This window comes from Erythrolamprus reginae, chromosome 7 (assembly GCF_031021105.1).
Source record: "Erythrolamprus reginae isolate rEryReg1 chromosome 7, rEryReg1.hap1, whole genome shotgun sequence".
NCBI classification, from domain to species: Eukaryota; Metazoa; Chordata; class Lepidosauria; order Squamata; family Dipsadidae; genus Erythrolamprus; species Erythrolamprus reginae.
Genome location: NC_091956.1, coordinates 52,613,323 through 52,637,597, shown reverse-complemented (window position 1 = coordinate 52,637,597; position 24,275 = coordinate 52,613,323). Strand labels below are relative to the sequence as shown.

Genomic DNA, 24,275 nt, shown 5'->3' with positions numbered 1-24,275 from the left:
TAAACATTTATTATAAGCAGGCAGGCAAAGATGCCCTGATGTACAATAAATTCAGGTCAGATGGCAGCACCCTTACTTAATAAATTTGTGAACCTAAGAACACTTAAGAGCAAGTCATTGTATTTCAGTGGAGTTTGGACTTGTGAAGTCAAGGTAGAATATCAGTGCAACTTATTACCACTGTTTCATGACCTACTTTTTTAAAATTAAAATCATTCACTACCTCCAAAAATAGAAGTAGCTGCCATTTCTGATTGACAGCTAATGCTGGTGATTTATTGAGAGTAAGAATGCTGTTTAATTACACAATTCTTTTATATATATCTAGTTATTATATTCAGGGAGGACTGTTGTCATTGGGTATGTTTCAGGCACACTGTGTCCATGGCCATGAATATAATAAAGCCAATACTATTTTACATCTTAAAATATTCTGAAAATATGTTCCTCCAATTATCTTTTTTTAAATTCTGCATTGAACTGAAAAATCTAACCTGTATGTCTAGCACATCAGAAACAATATGGTTGTTGTAGGCAGCTACCATTTAAATGTCTCTTAATGCTCCAACTTTCTCTAGATTTTTAATGTACTTCTTAACTGCTCCTCATAAAAAAAAAACATGAAACAACCTGATTATCATCTTAAAATGAAAACCAGTGGTTTCATCTTATATTGTGGCTACATTCCTGATGTCATAATATCAAGACATCAGACTATTTATTTCATCATGAAAGGAACTCAACTTGTAACATTTAACCCCCAAGATGCCTAAGATCAAAAACTGAGAAATTTATCACTCCCATGGACAATTAATGTAAGGATGTACGTTAAGTTCCGGCATGCTTCTGGCCAGAAGTGGGGCAGTATAGGGCCCAAAGTGTTCCAATGGAGGCAGTTAAAATAGCCGGCGTGTCTCCTGTTAAGCCCTAAACTGCCAGTCATATTCCATATACTGTATCTATTAACAGGCTTCTAAATTACAAGCAACACTTGACTTTCTATCAGGTCAACATTTCAACAGAAATGGAAATACAAAGGACAATTTTGATCCTCCTTTGTTTAGCTAAAAGATTCTACAACTGTTTATAAAATCTTGTACTACTAAAGTCAAAAGCCAATTTAACACAGTAACAGGAAATCATGGCAATGAAAAATGACTTCATACACAAGCACCGACACACAAGAGAACATCATGGCCTTTTTTCTTCATAAAGTTTTAAATGCTGTTCTTAACATTACTTTTAAAAAAAATGTTGCTGCATTTCATCAAATTCATGGAGGTAGTTATATGTGTAAAAAAAAAATATCTTTTTTTTTACCATAAAAGTAATATGTTGTATTATAATAATACATATTCAGTGTGCAAAATGCCGACAGATTTGTGTTGACCCTTTAAAGTCACAACATAGAAATTCAATGTATTCTGGTTTTGTAAACCTTTCAGCTGATATAGTAAAAGGAGGATAATCAACCATGTAATACAAGATCATCGTAATTTTATCACAGGATAACAGTTTGTCACTCAACACTCAAGCTCCACTCCTGTGGGTATATATCTATAATCTCAAGATGGGCTTTCCTTTAAAAATAATGCACAATAAGAACATTTCTTTTTGTAACTTCTGTTTATATCACATGTTGCAAGAATTACATTAATGCTAATAAAAAGTCATAAACATACTATTGGCCAATAACCATGCCAACATAGCCAGGACCTTTTTAAAGCTCTTCTTTGGGAACCCTTAAATATCAACTTAAGATAATCTGTAAATATAACAGTGGTGTGATTTGTTTTGCATAATTGCTACAGGTACCCATTTTAACAATTCTCATTGATTAAAAAAGTAATTTCCCATTTTAATACTGTCTTTTAATTTTTGCTTTTGGCCGTAAGTTAAGCAATCTGTTTCTACAATTTTTACTTGGTGAATTAATACATATGATACTATTAGAACAGGTTTCAAATTCAAATTATAATTACTATGATACCGGTTTTTCCCCTCAAAACCTATTTGGAATCTGCATGTATTAAAATACTGCTAATATTATATGTGCCAGTAGTAAGTTCTGTCCAGCAATGCCTTACTGCATTATTACAATATACCATAGCTTTAAATTTAGAGGTGACCAAAGAATCCAGCAGCACAATATTCTTCATTACGTGCAGTGGGTTCTACCATTTTTTTTGCAGGAAACAGAACTTACACATAATAAATAAAGTATCTAGTCCTTCTTCTGTACTGCTTGTTCTAAGCGTAGAATAGCTGCAATTCAAAATGAAATGACTCAGAAAGCATGATGGAACGCTTCCCAACACTGAAGGGAAGAAAGCGCCTCCTGCTTGTTCAGAAATGCAAAAGGTACTTCTACGTTTTTCAATAGGTTCCAAACCCCCTAGATTTACAATGGAATAATTGATCAAAATGTAAACTGAAACCAAGTAAGTCTAAGATTTATAAAGCTATTTCAAGAAGCACCTGCAAGCTGTTCAAAACCGGTTTCAAAGTGCACCTTCAGAAGACAACACAGAACACAAGTGAAGCTTGAAAAGTTATATTGTCACCAATAGCTGATGAAATACTGCCTTTAATGATATATTTGATTTTATCACCTGAAGATCAACAAAAGACAAATAGTGTAAATGTCAGTGTGCACAACAATTTACACTACTCCTGGTCTTACTGAATTTCATAGTTTGACTTCCACCACAATTATGATCGTTTGAAAAACTAATTCTTTGCAATGTGGGATTGCATAAATAACTGAAGCAGAATTTGGCCCTTTATATTATTCAGGTTTACTTCTGAAACTGTAAACCTCTCTAACCTTTAATTTAGTATACTTTTTTTTTCAAAAATAAATTACTTTGGATTAGCCATTGCAGGACATATACTTTATAATAAATCAATGCATACAGAACTTCTGTTATTAACTTTGTGAATTTTATATGAGAGGTAATGTAGTTTTATGGACTTTGCTTTTGATGATGAAAAATCTAATTAAGCTTTCTATGCATCAATACATCAATTTTTATCACCTCTCATATCAGGAATGTGATCTCTCTGCATATCAGCAACACTTCTAGATATGTTTGATTTCAATTTCTGTGATTGTTCTTAAACTTAGTATTTCAATACAATGTTTACTTACAAAGAAATATAATTCAATAAAAAGCCTGAAGTTTATTAGTCTCTATATCTGTTTTCTACAATGTATGCTCATTTCAATAGCCTAATTTAGGCACTCTAAAATCTACATAAAATAGAAATATAATATGTCCTTCCATAGAAAGAAATCAACTCTTCAGGCCACTATTATTTGTATTACAAAGAGCTTTTTTAAATAATTGTTCAAATTCTTTCAATATTAGTAATATTTGGGGGTAATAGCTTGGGTAACACATTAAAGTGATTGCTTAGCTTTATTTGCTATTTAGTATTTGCTATGTTTACTACCTCTCCTATCACTTAATAATGTGTCCCAGTCAAAGTTAGTATTTTCTTTACTCACCATCTATTACAAGTATCAAACCCCTCCTTGCAAATATGCAAAATTAAGAAATAAGATTTAGGCAAATATCTACTTTTTTACTTTAAAAGAACTCAAGTAACATAAAAATAAGTAACTTCTCCATTCGCTCCTGCCTCTTCCCACATTTTTAAAACATGACCTCTTTTAACTTACTTTTGCTATGATTTCTTGCAAGATCATGTCATGAAGACTCACAGTGAAAATGACAGATATATAAATAATTCACAGGTAGAGCTGAGATCTTTCCTAATCTTGTTTGGCATTGTTTGCCTTCAAGGTGACCCTTAGCTGTTTACTTTCAATGAAGGCTCAGTTTATAAAGGAAAAAAAATCACATCTGTGGTAAACAGTTTAATCAGTGGTGGGGGCATCACATATCTGTGGCATTTTTAAATGAAGTTGGCAACTGCATGACATTGAAAATGCAGATTACACTTACAGTGTCTAGACTTTCATATATGTGCTCAGTTACAATAAGTGAAGCAAAAGTGTACATATTGTCCCTATTCTGTTGCCGCAAAATGTGAAAAGCAATGCCTTGAAATAAAGGTTTCTTTGTTGCCCCTAGCCTATCTAATAGCACAGTTTAAGTTGACACAAAAACTATGCAGTAAAAATGCCTGGTTTATTTTTTCCCTCCAAACACGTAAACATCAATCTCAGTGTCGTAAACTTTGATGTATACGATGAGACAGAAGATGTGAGGCAGAAGCACTATCAAACACTTGTAACAGAAGCTTGCAAGCAATTAGCGGGTTTCTGCAGTTTTTCAGTTTCGCTTGTTGGAGGGTCAGCAGTTGCTCGGAAGCTGAACACTGGACCTACACCACCATGCGCAGGACTGAGAGCTGGATTTTGGCGTCTGTTGCTTTCAACAATGCTTGAAGTATTGGAAGCTAAGCTCTCACGGGTACTAAAGAAAGAGAAAAAAATAATCATCAATGTAACATATGTACATATTCATGAGCTGGCCATAAGGAAAAAAACAAAGTGCCATCAAGAGAACCTTCTTGTGTCTGCTTATATGATATTCTATAAATTCCAACCCAGGTACTAAAACACATATTTTACATTTATTTTTAAGAAAAACCATGCTTTAATCCCCCATGTCTATATAGATAGATGAAAGAGTCTAAAGAGTATTTGCTGCAAAGTCACTACTCAAAGAGTGGCAAATTTTAGACATACACGAAGCCTTAACCCTACAAGCAGAAATCAAAAATTCTGTACATTAAGGGAACATTATTTATTTCACTCCATATTATACTGTTGCAGAATACAGCCTTTTGTGCAGTGTTTACCATTTCCGTGGTGCATCTGATTTTACCACTTGTTGTTGAGTATATATGTGTATGTTGATCTTTATAAATATACTGAATAAATTTCTAAAATTGAGTTTGATAATTAATCTACAATGATACTTTATAAATATGTAACTTAAAAAAGCATGGAATTAAAAATGTTGGAATTATTAATAACACTTTGTAGTTAAAATGTTTTTTTAAATGTTAGAATTACTGGATTTATCACTTGTCATTCAATTGGGAAAATCAGTGTGCTAATACTGCGAGTGAATTATCGTAACTTTACATTTTGGACTGTCTATCCAAGAATACAGTTATCCTCAATAATCTGTGTCCCTGCATGATTGAACAAAAATAGAGGAATTAGTGTTTTATTAGTGTTTTAAATTTCAGTCAGTAAGTAAAGCATGGCACTGCTACCCATCGATTTATTTTTGCTGAGAGTGATGATTAAGCAATGTCCACTACTACTGATTGATTACAGTGATCCCCCGATCATTGCGAGGGTTCCGTTCCAGGACCCTAGCAATGATCGGGTTTTCGTGAAGTAGCGCTGCGGAAGTAAAAACACCATCTGCGCATGCGCAGATGGTGTTTTTACTTCCGCAGCGCTAGCGAGGAGCCAACTCAGCTGGGAAGCGGCGCTGGGGTTTCCCCACCGCCCACGCAAACCGGGTTTGGGGGGCTGCTAGGAAGCCCCCCATGCCGGCGGCGACATTTTAAAACAGCCGCGCGGCTTGCCAACTGAGTCCCGAAGACAAACGTCAAAGGCGAACTTCCGCGTTTGTCTTCGGGACTCAGTTGGCAAGCCGCGCGGCTGTTTTAAAACGTCGCCGCCGGCATGGGGGGCTTGCCAGCACCCCCCGGACCCCCAACCCGGGTTTGGGGGGCCGCTAGGAAGCCCCCCATGCCGGCGGCGACGTTTTAAAACAGCCGCGCGGCTTGCCAACTGAGTCCCGAAGACAAACGTCAAAGGCGAACTTCCGCGTTTGTCTTCGGGACTCATTGGGAAGCCGCGCGGCTGTTTTAAAACGTCGCCGCCGGCATGGGGGGCTTGGCCAGCACCCCCCGGACCCGCAACCTGGGTTTGGGGGGCTGCTAGGAAGCCCCCCATGCCGGCGGCGACGTTTTAAAACAGCCGCGCGGCTTGCCAACTGAGTCCCGAAGACAAACGTCAAAGGCGAACTTCCGTGTTTGTCTTCGGGACTCATTGGGACGCCGCGCGGCTGTTTTAAAACGTCGCCGCCGGCATGGGGGGCTTGCCAGCACCCCCCGGACCCCCAACCCGGGTTTGGGGGGCTGCTAGGAAGCCCCCCATGCCGGCGGCGACGTTTTAAAACAGCCGCGCAGCTTGCCAACTGAGTCCCGAAGACAAACGTCAAAGGCGAACGTCAAAGGTGGCCGGGCGAGCAGCGAGCGAACGGCGGGTGGCCGGGCGAAGGGCGGGCGAGCGGCAGCGAGGAGTTTGCGTGGGCGGTGGGGAAACTCCTCACTGATGCCCGCCGCTCGCCCTCCCGCCAGCAAGAGAGGGAAGACCCAGGGAAGCCGCCCAGCAGCTGATCTGCCCGGCGCCATCTACGCATGCGTGGCCATAAAAAAAGGGCGCGCATGCGCAGATGGTGTTTTGACTTCCGGGTTGAAAAATCGCGATTTAGCCCGTTCGCAATGATCGGGATCGCGATACCTGGGGGATCACTGTAATGGTAAGCCAGAATTATCAGAAATTGGGATTCACTATACTACATAGTAACTTTCTTGTTTCCCTTACCTTCCTTCTAAATCTTCTTATAATTGTCTTAATATTACGCATACATAGGTACATACAAAAATCAGTACAAGAAAGCAAGGCTGCTCCTTGCCATATTTTGGAGTATAATACTTCATTTTGCTACTTATATTTCACACAATATTAATTGTTCATTTTATAATAGTATATTTCCAGCCAATCAATTATTCTGTTGCAATTAGACTACTACTAGAGCCAGTATCTCTTTTCTAAGATATCATGCATCGTGACTTATTAAATGCTGATTGTAACAGAAATATAGAATTACTTATTACTTAATACCAGTGAAAAATTAGAATGAACATGTCTGCTATATTTCTCAATATAAACAAATGAGAGTTCTAACTATTTATTAGACCTCAATTCACATATTTGTGAACAGTAATAGATTAATTAATCAGCTCCTATGAATTATTCTTTTATTATCTTCAATATCACATTGGACATTGGTGTAATATCATGGCAGGGGAAAAAAGCAAATAAATGTCATATTTTTCAAAGTATAAGATGCACTGCTTCCCCCTTAAAAGTGAGTAAAAATTAGGTGCGTCTTACACATCAGTGTTGCATCAGCTGGGGCTTTGCTATATCTAGGGGAGGGGGAGTTGGTGGGGCAGCAGCAACAGGCAGCTGATTGGTATTTTGGGAGGCCGATCCAACCGCCAATTGGCTGCGAAGGCTCCAGCATTCCTCGGCTGAGGCAGCAACGCAGAGGTGAGTTTCAGTCAGTTTGGCTGAACCGCTTGTTAAAGCTGTGCACAGTTTGGAGAATCAACTGATCCCAGCACTGGCTGGCCTGGGTACGCTGTATGTCTGCCTTCCCTGTTTATTCGGCAATTTGCTGAGGATGTCCTGCTGCCTTGCCGCAAGTGCGCCCTTCCCGGCCTGCAAGTCCAGACACGGAGAAAGAGTTATGGCTTGGCTTCCAGCACTGGACAGTACAGGCAAGGGAAGCGGTCAGGTTACCACCACCTTTAATTGCTGGGCATGGCATGGCTTCCTGCCCCTCACTTACCACAGCCATTGATGCAATTTTGGGGTGGAAGACTGTGTTTTATTAGCACAGGCAGGCATGCTAGAAACTGCCTGTTTGTCTTTGTAAAGATAACATCGCTAGAATTTTTTTGGGGGGAGGAAAAGAATCATAAATGTCCTAAACTTCTCAGCTTGCTATTGTTAGTTTAGGATGGGGTGGGTGGGTAAGGATACCCAATTCTCAGACCAACTGGCTTCTTCCTGACAGCTCTTTCTCTGCTTTGGCCATCAAAGATGGAGCTTTTGTGGGCAGAAAAATTGCGCTGCAATCCCTGCTCCTCATATTTCCCTCATAATGAGCTTGTGTGGCATGTAACGTATATGCTATATCTTCCGATCAAAAATGCATTATCGTATCTGTAATCATAACTGCATGTGAAGCAAACTGAATAGTTGAGTATAATGCTATATGGAAGAACCCGGATAAGACGGAGTGGCTGTGGGTTCTGCCTCCCAAGGACAACCCCATCTGTCTGTCCATCACCCTGGGGGGGGGAATCATTGACCCCCTCAGAGAGGGTCCGCAACTTGGGCGTCCTCCTCGATCCACAGCTCACATTAGAAAACCATCTCTCAGCTGTGGAGAGGGGGGCGTTTGCCCAGGTTCGCCTGGTGCACCAGTTGCGGCCCTATTTGGACCGGGACTCATTGCTCACAGTCACTCATGCCCTCATCACCTCGAGGTTCGACTACTGTAATGCTCTCTACATGGGGCTACCTTTGAAAAGTGTTCGGAAACTTCAGATCGTGCAGAATGCAGCTGCGAGAGCAGTCATGGGCTTACCTAGGTATGCCCATGTTTCACCATCACTCCGCAGTCTGCATTGGCTGCCGATCAATTTCCGGTCACAATTCAAAGTGTTGGTTATGACCTTTAAAGCCCTTCATGGCATCGGACCAGAATACCTCCGAGACCGCCTCCTGCCGCACGAATCCCAGCGACCGATTACGTCCCACAGAGTGGGTCCCGTCAACTAAACAGTGTCGGTTGGCGGGCCCCAGGGGAAGAGCCTTCTCTGTGGCGGCACCGGCTCTCTGGAACCAACTCCCCCCGGAGATTAGAACTGCCCCTACTCTTCCTGCCTTCCGTAAACTCCTTAAAACCCACCTGTGTCATCAGGTATGGGGGAATTGAGACATCTCCCCCTGGGCATGTTTAATTTGTGCATGGTATGCTTGTGTGTGTGTCTGTTAGTATATGGGGTTTTCTTTTAAATTTTAAATGTTTTAAACTTACTCGGATTATTTATGATTTGTTTTTCTCTGTTGTGAGCCGCCCTGAGTCCTCGGAGAGGGGCGGCATACAAATCTAAATAATAAATAAATAAATAAAGAATAAATTACAGAACACTGCAAAAGAAATTTAGTCTGTAGTGATAAATATTTTATTTCTGTATGTATTGATGCTATGTGGGGGAGTGGTCCACCCTAGGCCCTTGCAGTATGATATGCCTCAAGGCTTGGATGTCTCACTACTCTTTTTGTATGAAATTGTTAAGTGAGGTCATTCAATGACATAGGTTGTGGTGTCACCAATGAGGATACCCAGTTATGTGTCACCACCCCTGGTTGGTCAGGTGATGCTGTGAAATGCTAAGCTAGTCTGTGAAGATTTGGATGGGGAGAACCAGCTTCAATTAAAGATTAGCAAGTAGAATGACTTTAGGGTTTTGGCTTCCCAAGATCTGGTGATGTTTCATCTTTGATTCTTGATAGGATTGCACTTTCCTAGACAAAGCCAACTGATCCTATTCCTGGACAGAATCGCCTTGCTTATACTCTTCACTTGTTTATGTATTCTTTTAATTGGGGTGTGTGGTGTGGGTTTTAGGGTTTTTGCTGGATCCCACACTTGCTGCCCACAGTAGGTAAATTGCAGCAAAGAGATAGGCAGATATGAAAGAGCATATCATTTACTACTAATAATAATAATGTTGACTTTCCAAGCTAACATCCTCGATATATGTTGAATTCCAACTGTTATTACCTCAGGATTAAGACAGCCAAAGTAATTATATCTAGAGCAACATTTTGAAAGGGAATTAATCATTAGCTGAGATAGGTAATAAGTAGTCTTGCTGACACTGATTGATGATTATAAGCCATCAAGTTTCTGACTTTTTAAGCACCTATATAGATATTCTCTGCCCTAAATCTGATCCTTTAAGGCTTCCAAATGGCCACCTATCATCACTGTAACTGAATCCATCCATCTTGCTGCTGGTCATGATCTTTTCTTTCACCTTTCCTAGAATTAGAGCTTTCTCCAAGGGGCATTATGTCTTTGCATGTCTGAAGTAGAACAATTAGTGGGTGGTCATCTGTGCCTTGCGTCAGGATTTTTGAGTTAATTTATTCAATGATCCAATGATTTTTTTCTGGATATCCAAGATTTATTTAGGAGTCTTCTCCAACATCCAAGTTCAATCTTGCTACTTTAAAGTCCAACTTTTGCTTTTATAGACTATTATAGACTTGCACGATTCTGATATTATACAACAAGATAGGGGCAACTCTTAGAATCCCTTACCACTAGCTATGCTGTCTATGGATAACAGAAACTGTAGTTCAACTGTAGTTGGCCATATCTTGCAGACCTATGTTTAAAAGCAATATGCACAGCTAATCCGCACTTAAGATTTTGAAATCATGCCCTAATTTTTTTAGATCATAGTGAAAAATTGGAGAACTGAATAGGAGAACATAAGACTAGGAAAAATGCATCTTCTCTGAAGCAATGGAAATAAGGAGATTGAAAGAAATGTAAAATATGTGGGAAGAAAAAAAAGATTGGTTTCTTATATTTATGATAATGTAAATTAGTTATTTACTAATTTACATTATCATAAATATAAGAAACCAATCTTTTTTGTTCAGCCAAAGTGATACAAAAGGCCCTCATTGAAATAGCCACACCCAAAAAAAATTTAATGCAAAGACAGCCAAATCTCTTAGAAAGCTGTGCCTATTTTATTAGGTATTATGTAAAACTATGTAAGATTAAAAACAGCTGCAATAATATAGTCTAGTCTGGTCTGATACAACTACATGCTTAGTAGCAGACACCAATTTGAGAAGTATAATCATAACTCAAAAACTGACCACAAAACAAAGGGAATAGGAAGGTCCACAGATGTGCTGAGAAACTTAGGTTTCCTGGCATGTGTAGAAGCATTAAATGACAAGCAACATTCAGAAAAATAGGAACTCTGAAGCTAATTCAAAGTGTATTAAAATAATATAACTGTTTCATATAAAGAGCAATGTCATTGTATGTAAGTATCTGTATAATATTTTTCTTTGATATTAAGGAATACCATGCTTTCCTGAAACTAGGACCTGTCCAGATAATAAGCCCAATTGGACTTTTGAGCACATGCAGTAAAATAAGCCTCCCTCAATAGGCCCCTCCAAATACCTAGACTCTTGCACAGCTGCCGCACAAATAACAGGTAAGCAGGCAAGGCCGGAGAGAATAGGCGTTGATTGCTTACCTGAACGCCTCTTCTCGTACGGTGAGTGGGTACAGCAGTCACATGGGTTGCTCCTGTCCAATCCGGTGGAACTGAGCCTAGTATTAAAAAAGACTGCTGGATCCGCCCCTTCCCCAGAATTCGCGAATCCGTAGACTAGGCTCAGTAGTGAAGCTCTTTAATGTTCAACTCTCATGTGTTATAAGAAAATAGAATAGAAGGTACAGAAGACCACACATAGGGAGGGAAGTGACTGCTGTACCCACTCACCGTACGAGAAGAGGCGTTCAGGTAAGCAATCAACGCCTATTCTCCGTACTGAAGGAGTGGGTCCAGCAGTCACATGGGACATACCCAAGAGATAGGTCCCTAGGGTGGGAGTACATTGCTATCGTGAAAGATAACGGATTGGAGTACTCTACTGCCGAAGGCAGCGTCCGCTGAAGCGTACGAATCGATTTTGTAGTGCTGCATGAAGGAATTTGATGAGGCCTAAGTGGCTGCTTTGCAGACTTCTTCCAACGGAGCCTGAGTCGCCCAGGCGGCAGATGTGGCAGCGCTTCTGGAGGAATGCGCTGTAATATTCCTTGGAATAAAGAGGGAAGCTGTCTCGTAGGCCTTAGAGATGGTCCCTCTGATCCAACGACCTATTACTGTAGAAGACACTCTGGATCCCAAGGATCTGGAATGGTCGACCATGAAGAGTGCTTCAGACCTCCGGATGGATCTTGTGCGTTGGATATAAACCTTAGGCGCTCTAGGGAGATTCAGAGTGTGCCATCTAGTAGCCAGGAGATGCTCTCGTTGGAGACAGAAGGAAGGTAATATGATATCCTGAGATCTGTGAGACATGGAACTAACCTTTGGTAGAAAGGTGGGGTCCAGACACAGAACCACCCTGTCCAGGTGAAACTGGCAAAGATCCTGTCTGAGAGAAGGGCTGCCAACTCAAATATGCGTCGGGCGGATGTAATCGCCACCAGGAATGCTATCTTAAAGGATAGGTACCTGAGGGACGCAGAGTTCAGGGGTTCGTAAGGTGTCTGAGAAAGAGAGTAGAGAACCCGTGGCAAGACCCAGGTAGGATATCTGTGGATTTTAGAAGGCCTGAAGTGGCCACTCCCCTTAGAAATTCTTGGATTTCTGGGAGGGAGCAGAGGGGCTGCCTGCGAGGCCCCGCCAAGACGGAAGAAAAGACAGCCAGGAGTCGGCGGATGGAGCTGGTAGAGAGGCCCTGGTGAAAAACCTTTCCCGAGGAAGGAGATTATCCTGTGGATGGGAAGACACAGGGGAGAAAGACCCTCCTGCGAACACCCTGATGGAATTTGGACCAAGAATGGTCGTAGATCCTTGGTAGACCCTCTTCTAGACTTCAGGATGATTTCCACTGAGTCCGGGTCAAACCCTCGCAGGTCTAAGTCCCTCCGGATAATAGCCAGGCGATGAGTTGGGACCACTCAGGTCCGGATGGAAGGAGGCCCCCTGTCACAACCTATCCTCCGAACTGGGAGTCGCCAGGGGTCCTGGACGGACCGTTGTTGGAGATCCGCGAATCATGGTCTGCGAGACCCGTGAGGGGCTATCAGAATTACTCGGGCCGACTCCAGGAGGATTTTGTTGATCACGTCTGGCAGAATTGGAATTGGAGGGAAGGCATACAATAGATCTGGAGGCCAAGGGCTCCTGAGAGCATTGATTGCCTCTGCTCCCGGAGACGGGAACCTGGGGATGAAGCGAGGGATCTGGGCATTGGCCTTGGCCGCCTATAGATCCAACCCTGGATGGCCGAACCTGAGGCAGATTTGGTGGAATAGTGACTGATGGAGATTCCACTCGCCTGGATCTAAGGTCGCTCGCGAGAGCCAGTCCGCTTGGACGTTGAGGCTCCCCGAGATGAGGTCGACTAGAAGCGACTGGAGATTCTTCTCTGCCCAAAGGCCTAACTTCAGGGCCTCCCTCATGAGGGCCTTGGATCTAGAGTCTCCGTGTCTGCCAATATAGCTTTTGGTGACTAGATTGTCGGTGAAAATCAGCACCTGCTGGTTGGAGAGTGAGACTGGGATTGTTTTGGAGCTAGAGACACGGCTCTTAATTCTAGCCAATTGGTGGGCCTGGAAGCCTCCTCCGGTGACCAAGTGCCCTGAGCTAAAAGACCCTGGGCGTGGGCTCCCCAGCCCGAGAGGCTGGCATCTGTGGTGACTACAAACTGGTCGGGGCACCGGAAGGAAGATCCCTTGTCTAGGGCTGGATAAGTCCACCACATGAGGGATCTGCGAACCGTCGGTGGAATGGAGAGGCGACGATTCGAGATACTGTGGCCCGAACTCTGGAATGGTAATAGAAGCCCCTGAAGGACCCTGGCGAGAAGACAGGACCAGGGGACAATACCAAGACATGACACCATTAACCCAAAAGGGAAGATAGGGTGGCAATGAGGTAGATTGCTGGGGCAGGATGCGAGCAATGAGATCCAAAGGCTGCGTTTTCTCTCAGAGGAGAAGAAAACCTGGGATATCTCAGAATTAATGATAGGCCCCAGATGCAGGATGGATCAAGATGACTCTTGTTAAGGTTTATGGAAAAAAACCATGGTTCTGTAGAACCTACATGGTAGAGGAGAGGTCTGCAGCTGCACCAGCTCTGGAATTACTATGAATTAAAAATGTCATTTAAATAACATAAAAAATGAAAGGGAAAGGCTCGGATATGAGCCGCCAAGGATCCCAAATGTTTAGTGAAAACTCTGGGAGCTGAGGAGAGCCCAAAAGGCATAGCCCTATACTGAAAAAGCCTGCTTTGAAGGCTAAGCGCATAAATCTCCTATGGACCTTGGCAATGGGAATATGGAGGTAGACCTCAGTGAGATCTAGAGACACCATAAAGACTCCTCGAAGAAGAGCTGGTAAAATGGAAGATAGGGAGTGTATTTTGAATTTACTAAATTTAATGGAGCGGTTTAATTTCTTTAGGTCCAAGATGGCTCTCCAGCCTCCAGAAGTCTTAGGGACCATAAGGAGGGTGGAAAAGAAGCCCAAACCTCTCTGGAGAGAGGGGACCGATTGAATAGCTCTAATGGTCAACAATGAGAAATAGCCTCCTCCATTCGAATACGAGATGGAGAGGAACTGGGAGAGGAACAAGAAATAAAACGGTTAGGAGGAGAAGAAATGAACTCTAACCTTAGGCCCCTTTCCACTGAGACAATGACCCAGGGGTCCTTACAAGAGCGGTGCCAGGCGGAAGAGAACCAGGCTAGGCAACCGCCCGAAGGCGGGTGAGAAACTTACCATCTGGTTCTTTTGGAAATTCTGGTAGAAGAGGATCCTCTGTGATAGCGGGACCCTCTACCCCTGGAGATTCTAGTTTGGGATCGAAAGCGAGGGGAATACTGACCTGGGCTCTTGCGAAAAGCGAAGCTTTGAGCCTGCTGACGCCCGGTGCGCCGAAAAGACTGCGGTTTCGGGGCCTTCTTGGTGGTCGGTCCCAAGACCTATTTCTTGTCTGCGTTTTCCGTAAGGAGAGGTTCCAGAAGATCTCCGAAGAGGAGGTTACGTTTCAGTGGACTCATAGCTAACTGCCATTTCTGTCTTGCCCCCGCCTGCCAAGGGCGGAGCCATAGAAGCCTTCTGGCCGTTGTGGAGGCTGCTACTGACCTGGCTGCAAATCTGGAAGATTGGAGAGTAGCCTCTGCTATATATTGGGTAGCTGCGAAGATTTTGTTGAAATCCTGTTGGCCCCGTAAGTCATCTGGGGGCAGGTGTAGTTGGGGCTGACGAAGCCCTAAGAGCATAGCTCTGGAAAAGGAGGATGCCGCAGCAGCACTCTTAATGGCCCATGAGTCTGCAAGAAGACTTCTTTTGAGCCTTTGATCAAGTCGTTTGTCCTCTGGCCGGAGGACCTCCTCTGCCTCGCCAGGCATGGCAGCAGTTGAGTGGAGCGTCTTCACTGATTCATCTGGCCTGGGACAAGTTAGGAGTTCCTCATAGGAGGGAGGGAGCTTGTGGAGCTTCTTGTCCTTGGAAGTGGGAGTGAAGCCTATGGTTGGGGGGTCCCACTGATGAAGCAAGGCATCCTTAAACAACCTGGGCCTAGGAATTACCTCATTGTCTTCCTGTTCCTCCATGAAGTAAGGAGGATTATCCTCTGTAGGGTCTGTGGAAGGAGTAGGTTGCTTCTCTTGCCCGGCTAGCCCCGTAGATACTCTAGCTTTTAGCAGGAGGGATTTGAAAGCTGCGAAGGGGAAAATAGCAGCTGGGGCTGGAATCTTAATCTGAGATTCCTAATCCTCCGACAGACGTTGAAAGGGTCATCATCCTCTTCTGCATCCACGTCCTCATCCTCTTCCTGAGAGGAGTCAGAGGCCTCCATGACTGGGGCTCTGTAGGAAGGAGAAAAACTCACGGGACGGGAGGAGCGAGAGGAAGGATGAGACAGAGGGGGTACATTTAAAGATGAGAGTCTAGCATCAATAATGTTAGACAGAATAGTCAAGATAGACTGAAACTCCGGAGGCAAGGAAGAAATATCAGCCGGAAAAGCCTGAGGATCCCTGAGGCCCTGAACAGGTTCTGCTGGGGGAAATCCTCGGTAATAACTGGCTCCTCTGGACCTAAAACCCCATAGGTTAGATAGGGGTGGATTTAGGTTAGGCTCATCCAGGGATAGCCCAGGTACCCAGGAGGGAGGCAGGTTAGAGGCCTCCGGGAGGTAGGGTTGATATGCATTTGGGCCTGCACCTTAAAACGTTAGGCTGATTTATCATTATTTTTTGTAGGGCTAGGTCCCTTCTCTTCTCAGCCCTAGTGGGCTTGGCTAAAGGTTGAGAGCCTGAGAAAGAGGAGGAAGAGGCCTGGGGAAGCTCAGAAGGATTACCAGTAGGCCTCACCTCTTAGGAACCTTTGGTAGTGCCTCTCTTGGGAAGGGAAGCCATAGTCTGAGCAATTACAGAAGACAAGGCTTGAGCCAATAAAAATAGGGGGGAGAAGAATTATTTTGTGGAATTCCCAAGAGGATAGGTGACCCTGCTCCTAGGCTCAGGAGCTGCTGCGCCTTAAGAGGCAATCCTGGACGGTACCAAGAGTTCATGTCCTTAAGTGCAGCGTGGCAAGCCTCGCTAACTTAACTTTAAGAAAAACCAAGGCACACTGGTTGGAGGCCACTTCCGTGGAGAATAGGCCCGAGAGAACTCACAGCGACGACTCCAGGGTCAGGCGGCGGGCTGTAGGCACTAATGGCCGACCCCTTAGGGCAGAACCGAAAGTGCAACTTACTGGGCGTCAGAGCCTTGGCGCCAAAATAACTGCTCCGTTATTTGAAATAGGAGCGACTAAGCCCGGGAGACAAATCAAGTCCCACACCGCGGGAGGTAAATAGCCCTTAATTTTTTTAGTCGAAAGAATAAAGCTTGCTCTCGGCAGGACCTCCAAGGCCGGAATTAACAAAACGGCCGCGGCTGCAGCACAGAGGGAAAAACCGCGAATGGCTGAGCCGCTAACTTCTCCCCCAACTCAAAGCCCTGTAGGGCTGAGAAAGAAACTGCCGGCAAGCTAAGTAATGGAAAAATCTTACTTGCTATTGAAGAGAGATCGAAGGGAAGGTGTTTTATAGAGAGGAACGAGCATTCACACAACATCCGAGGATGCGAACTGAGCGAATTCTGGGGAAGGGGCGGATCCAGCAGTCTTTTTTAATACTAGGCTCAGTTCCACCGGATTGGACAGGAGCAACCCATGTGACTGCTGGACCCACTCCTTCAGTACGGAGAACAGGAAAGGGAGAAATGCTCGATGCACACCATCGTATACATCTGCTATCTATGTGTAAAAGCCTCACAGAGGGCAATCTCACAAACCCTAGCTCTCAAGCCCCTTCTCTTAGTGGTGGCTGAAAAAAGAGCAGCCGCAAAAAAAACTTGCCAGCCTTAGTCCTGTTGACCTGGGACTGGGAGGACGCGGACCCTTCCCGATGCCTCCCAGCCGAGGAAGAAGAAGAGAGCAGAAAAGTTGTGATGGACGGCAGAAGGGCCTGTTTGAGTTACTAGAAAGACGCCCGTGGGGTGGGGAGAGCTGGGCAGAGGAGGAGGAGAGCGCAAGGCAGGGTTTATCCCCAAAGTTGTGGGAAGGTGATGCCCAGCCCTTGCTCCTGAAGGTCAGGCCGTGAAGTGAGCGTTGGAGTCGCCGTGGTCTTTTGGGAAGCGCTTCATCACGGAGGTCTCCACATTTTGGCTACTGAAGGCTTCGGCGCACAAAAGCTGAGGACAGGTCCTCCCTTCTGGGGAGTGGGACTTGGACCAATGACCCTCCGTTGGGGTTTTGCCAGTCCATGGTGAGAAACCGGCACTGTGGCAAGAAATGTGCCACCGCCGCCACGCTCTGGTTTCCCAAGACCACAGTTCGAAATCCCTTCTGCCTTGGTGGGTTTTTTGCCTGTTGCCGGAGAAGCCCAGAGCAGGAGTTGAGGGGAAGGGGGGAGGAAGAGAGGTGTGTGTATGTGTGTGTTGGGGGGAAACAGGCAAGCAAGGGGTCTCTTGTTGCCCTGTCCTCTCCTTCCCAAGCTCCGAGAAAGAAAATAAACACAGCCTCACTCACTCAAAAATCCCAGATGTTCGGAGAGACAGAGAGAGAGAGGAAAGGTGGAATAAATGAAGGGTCGCGTTTTTAACCAAATGAAAGAAAAGAAAAAAGTTGCTAAGAAAAGGCGATCCCAGCGGCGATGAAAACAAATCTGGAGGAACCTTTTCCCGCTGGGACACAAGCCACCTTGGCATTCCGCCCCTGGGCATCATCTAGCGCTTCCTGTCCAGAAGGGACTTTCTCCTTCCATCTTCACCTGCAGGGATGTCGTTGCCTCCTTTCCCTGCAAGGCAATTTTAGGACTGGGAAGACGAGTGAACGAGCTCCTTGGGAGTCAGGACATTGGGCTTTGCTTGCCACTGGGGGAATCTCACGGCGACAGGCAAAAAAATTACCAATGCAGAAAAGATTTCGGACTGCGGTCTTGGGAAACCAGAGCGCGGCAGTGGCGGCACATTTCCTGCCATAGTGCTGGTTTCTCACCAGGGATCGTTGTTTGATCCGAGTCCCTCTCCCACGAAAGGAGGACCCATCCTCGCTTTTGTGTGCCGAAGCCTTCAGTAGCCAAAACTTGGAGACCTCTGTGATGGAGCGCTTCCCAAAAGACCGCAGCAACTCCGACACTCGCTTTGTGGCCTGGCCTTCGGGAGCAAGGGCTGGGCATCGCCTTCCCACAACTTTGGGGATAAACCCTGCCTTGCACCCTCCTCCTCTGCGCGGCTCTCCCCACCCTGCCCCACGGGCATCCTTCTAGTTTCTCACGCAGGCCCTTCTGCCGTCCCTCACAACCTTTCTGCTCTCTTCTTCCTCGGCGGTTGGCAGGGAGGCATTGGGAATGGTCCACGGAGATGGAAGGTTGGAGGAATTAAAGCCCTCTGCTTTGGGCGCCTTGAAGGGACTCCCCCAGATTCCCCTTTGCCTTGTGCCACCACCAAAAACTTTCAAGGAGAGTGGAAGCCCTGCCGGCTGACAAGCAGCCAGGCAGTTTCCTGCGCATGTCAATCCACCCATGAGGCTCCCTCCAGGCAGCCTCCGCTGTCTTCCCTCTGCCTTCTCTACCCGCCCCTGAAAAAGGATCAGAATGGCGGCAGTAGTCAGGCAAAGGGGGTGAGTTTTGGGATGGGTTTGCACGCATTATTAGCTTTTACATTGATTTCTATGGGAAAAATTGCCTCTACTTACGAACTTTTCTACTTACGAATTTGGTCATGGAACGAATTAAGTTCATAAGTAGATGCAATTTTTTCCATAGCTCTACATCAAAAGAAGGAAGAACATCATAACCTGTGAAAACTTCATGCATATTTCTATTCTGCACATAATTTTGAATGTTCAGAAATTTCTAGGAAGAGATGCATAATGTGAATAAATCAGAAACACAATTAGGGAGGCAAATGTATTACATATCTAGGAAAATCGAATAAGGTATAGCTACAAAATTTAGTTTTAAGTGCAGAGCTTTTGTTTTAAAAATAAATACTTCTCACAACTCCCTTCAAAGGTGGTGTTTGAAATTATGAAGGCAATATTTGATGACATTAAATAAATTTGCAAAGGCTGGATGAAAGGAACTATTTCCTAGTATTGTTTCCCTTTGTTTACAATAGCAATATGGACAGAATATATCTGAAGTCAATAGTTTTATAACTTTCTCCACCCTATTTATATTTAAATACAGCTTCCACCATAGGAGAAATATAGAATATTTGAAATTCTATAATATTTTTTCAATTCATTTTAGGATAAAAATTATTTTAACTCTGAACCTACATTACCACAAGTGGACAAAGACATATACTGTATTTTTCTGAGTATAAGACGCACCTTTTTTCGAAGCTTTTTTTCCCAAGCCCTAACTTGGTGCTAACGATCTTCCCAGCTCTTATTTTGAAGGTTCTTTCATTGTTACTGTCTGCAAAGAATGTTTTCCAAGCTCTAAGTCTTTGCAGAGGTTTTTTCATTACTCTAACTTGCTCCAAGTTTCTTTCCATCCCTAACCAGGTGCTAAAAATGTTCCCAGCTCTTATCAATTGCAAGCTCTCATTGTTACTCTCTGCTAAGAATGTTTTCCAAGCTCTGTCTTTGCAGATTTTTCCCCCTTGTTGCTCTAGCTTTATGTTAAGCCTTAACTCACAGTGAAACAATAATTTTAGCAATAGGTTGAATCTATAATATATATACACCTGAAATGTATGATCCCGTAACCAAAGAAAGCAAGTATCTATAAATTGAGGTTAAAATAATGGAAAGTTAAGCTACAATTTAAATATTATTCTGAAAAAGTCTGATTATATGATGTCATAATTTAATTATTTAAGTGAATGATACCAAGCCATTGTGATACAGATTCTACTCAAATCAAAGATCCTAAACACTTCCTTGAGCTGTACCTAAAACATTATAAATCTGCAATATTTCCATGAGTTGTTTATGGTAATGAAGCGTTACATTTAAGGCTGTTTAAAATTAATGTTGTTAATTTAAAGTCTTACCGTGGAGAATTGAATCCACTATCAACTGTGATGCTACTGCTGTCCATGCTGTCCAGCCTTGCTGAATGCGTGGCTCTCTGGCTGTTGCTGTTATCCGTTTCTTTTGGAGCAAGTAGAGTGAGATTCTTTTCAAATTTCCTTTGCAAATCTCTTTCCTTCTCTCGCTCAAGAAGCCACTGCATAGTGCCCACATCATCCCGATTCTTCTCTTCCTCTGTATTCTTATTAGTCCCTTCCTCAGAGTCATCATCATCAGAGACATTGTAATAATCAAAAGCTGCTTCTTGGTTTCCAGCTGTTTCTTGCTGCCTCTGGGAAATTGGTATGACTTGTGTGACTGAGGTTACCATAGCTTGTTCAAGTTTATCACATCTGCTTGGCAAAGTTTCAGAAGGTGTCTTTTGATGAGGTTTTAAGTGTGGCACATTAGGTTTGTGAAAACTGTTGACAGATAGAGTACTATGGAGAGGCTTAAAAAGTGTGTCTTTACTAAATATTTCTTTCCTCTTATCAAGGCTACTGGACTCTGTGTTATGATGTTGAGCTAGTCGGCCATTTGTAATTACTTCAGCTGTCTGACTTGTAGCAATTGGCCCACTACCATTATTACTTGGCCCTTTAGGTGACTCCTCTCTATGAACTCCTGGTTCTCTAGCTAAGTGCTGTGACTGTCTTTCTGAGGGAGAGACTTTTTTTGTAGTGTCTGCCAAAGTCACTGGGTCACTGTCATCTTTGTTTTTTCCTAAAGGTGAAGGAGCTGTGAGTACTGTTTCACTGGAAGTATTACACTGAAAATAATCGTCAATGGCTGATTTTGTTGTACAAGAACTGAGTTCATTATAAGGTTGTAAGTTCTCAGTTGGTTTGCTTTGTTCTAACAAGGTACAGGAAGTAGGAGTTTCTGCACTGCCAACAGTCTTTTCAGGTTTAATTACCTCTTTGTAATTTACAGATGACAGAAGAGCCCTTTGATGACTAAGTGATTGTGAAGGCCTTAAGGTGCTATCATCTATATATGTTTGACTGGTTGCTTGGTCATCTTGACTGCAAGCTTCAATTATGTCTTCAGGGGTACCTAAAGAAGCAGTACCCAGAGGTCCTTTTGAGTTATCCATAGATCGAGATCGTTCCTTGGCTTTATTAGGCCTCTCATTTCTTGATCTTCGGTCCTGTGTGTGGCTGTGGCTCCGATGGACCTTAGAATGGGAGCTTCCTCTTGAAGGTTCAGGAAAAGGCATTTCTGTCCTTCTTTTGGCCAGTTCACCAGATACATCCCATTCAGGTGTCATAGGAAAATGAGACTCAAGAACATTAGGACTGCTGTGCATGATAAAGTTGTCCCTTTTGTGTTCTATTATGTAGCAGCCTTCCCTTGGGGACCTCATAAGAGGATCATAGAAATCGTATTCCCTTTCACCTGGCACCTCTAAATGAGAACCCTCAGAAGGATCTCCTTTAGAAACTCGAGTTTTGCTATGTGACCGAGATTTTCCATGAGATTTTCTATGACTTCTACTCTTTTTGCTTCTCCCGCTATGATGAGCCGATGATCCAGCCTTGCTCCTTTGAGCTTTTTCTTCTTCAAGCTTCTTCATTAGTGCAGTGTGCCTCATGACATTTTCCACAGTCAGATCAGGATTGATACGCCTAATAATCTCCATTTCTACCTCCCTAGGTATAGTGGTAGGAGTATCTTCATCCCGTAAAGGCCATTCTTCAGGAGGAAATTGGGCAGAAAAATTGGCCAGCTGTTTTGTCTTATCTTTTTTGAAACTCAATCGAAACAATTTTAGCCCAAATTTTTTAGACTGCTTTTCTCCATCTTTAGGCTTTGAAAGTGTCTCTGTTTTGTAAGAAAAATTTACAGTACTTTTACTCTTTTCAGTGGGTGGCACCTGGCAGAGGGAAGGGGGGCAATAAGAGTCTTTGCAGTCTTTTGTTGATTTCCTCTGTAGAGTTGATGCGTGCATGCTATGCATGTCTTCTCTGCAACAATGGCAAGAGTCACAGTGGTTTTTAGGTAACGTTCGATCTCTGACACAGCCCGAGGTGGAAGGAGTTATAGTTCCTTGCTGTGGAGAGGTACACTGAGACCTGTCAGGTATCCTCTCGTCCAGATGGTACCATTTACTGTTAGTTCTTATGAGAGAAGGTGTTATAAAATAAGTCTGTGGAGTCACAATGAAGTAACCATCTGGAGTTGGGTATATTTTTCTTTCTCGTACAAGCATGTTTAAGGTATGACGAAGGATTTCAGGACTTGGAGTTGGAACACCTAAAAAAAAAACAATAATGTGAAAATATATCCTTAATATATCTTTAGTATATATCTATATAATCGATAAAAGTGAAGTACAACATATAATTCAACAAATCACTTTGAAAAGAAGATATCAAGCAAAATATTTTTAGAACTGTTTCCTTGATATCTGAGTGACCACTGTCGCTTTAATGATTTTTTAAAAAAAACCTTTGCAACTTTAATACCCTGTTCCCCCCAAAATAAGACTTCCCCAGATAATAAGCCCAAATCAGTCTTTTGAGTATACAGTGTTCCCTCGATTTCCGTGGGGGATGCGTTCCGAGACTGCCCGCGAAAGTCGAATTTCCGCGAAGTAGAGATGCGGAAGTAAATACACCATTTTTGGCTATGAAGAGTATCACAAGCCTTCCCTTAACATTTTAAACCCCTAAAGCGCAATTTCCCATTCCCTTAGCAACCATTTAGATCATTACTCACCATGTTTATTTATTAAAGTTTATTTAAAAAATATTTATTAAAGTCGGATGAAAGTTTGGCGATGGCATATGATGTCATCGGGCGGGAAAAAACGTGGTATGGGGGGAAAAACCCCGCAAAGTATTTTTTTAATTAATATTTTTGAAAAACCGTGGTATAGATTTTCCGCAAAGTTTGAACCCGCGAAAATCGAGGGAACACTGTACTGCGCTAAAGTAAGACCCCTCCTAAATAAGCCCCTCTCCCAAAATATTATATCCATGCACAGCCATTCTCACCATTTCCTCTGGTTAGGCTTAGGGAGATAGAGCTTGAAATCAGGTAAAACAGCAAGAGGAACCTCGTCTTGCTCCATGCGCCCCAAAATAATAAGACCTCCCCAAAAATAAGTCCAAGCACTGATTTCAGGATTCAAAAAAATTATAAAACAGGTTCTTATTTTCGGAGAAACAAAGTATAAAAATGTTATTCAAATTAAACTTCTGGATATGCCAGATTAAGCAATTTAGCATGTATTTCCTAATAGTTATAAAATACAACGTAACAATTCTAGCAGGTAGGTGAATTTCTGTAAGTTGTCATATAAATTAAATATAATACAAACAACTACTTAGCTGTGTTTCACTGGCTTTCCTGGGGCACAGGTTACAGCCATTATGCACACTATACTTTCAGATCACTATCTTATGACTTGAAGAAAAACAAAAAGACTAAAAGAGGACTCTTTTATATGGAAAGACATTTTAGATTGAACACCAACCATTCCCATGATACAACTATGAAAAAGAAATCCAGCTATTAGAAAAATCACTTTTCATGTTAGATCAGTTAAATTTCATCTCCATATATTATGTGCCCTATATACCCATACAATCAGTTACAACATCTATAATATATTATAAAATTAAGTTGTTCAGGGTCCATTTATTTTATTAAGAAAAACATAAATACAATTATATATCTTTACACAAGATTTGTAACTGTACAAGATAAAATATTGGATAGAAAAAATGAACTATTCTTAATGTAGATTTTTATGACATAATCTGTTTCCTCTGATATTTATTTGAATCTACTATGTGTCTACCATCTTATTAGCTTTATTAATATAAAAACAGGGGGGCTGGATGCAGTGGTCTTAAAGTAGGCGGTGCAGGGAACATGGGGCAGCTCTATCCACCACCCTAGCTTGATTTTTCACCTGCACCTCGTACAACCAGATGGTGGGCGGGGCTTAATTAGAACTTATTTTTGAGGAAGGACTTTTATTAGACAGAGGTGTGAAAATTGGACTAGAGCTCGTTTTCGAGGAAAGTTGTATTTTGGGGAAAAGACAGTAGA

The 24,275-nt window shown here is 42.9% G+C and overlaps 1 protein-coding gene across 2 annotated transcripts in view; it reads right to left on the bottom strand.

The window, feature by feature from the left end:
- Positions 1 to 1,607: 1,607 nt before the first annotated feature.
- Positions 1,608 to 24,275, bottom strand: part of STOX2 (storkhead box 2) — a 210,117-nt gene continuing 187,449 nt past the window's right edge. For both annotated transcript variants that reach the window (XM_070757505.1, XM_070757507.1), the window contains exons 3-4: positions 20,195 to 22,469; positions 1,608 to 4,445 (exon numbers count right to left, since the gene is read on the bottom strand). In XM_070757505.1, the coding sequence (XP_070613606.1) occupies positions 4,250 to 4,445; positions 20,195 to 22,469 (2,471 nt within the window). In that variant the 3' untranslated portion in view covers positions 1,608 to 4,249. The remainder of the gene's footprint in view (positions 4,446 to 20,194; positions 22,470 to 24,275) is intronic.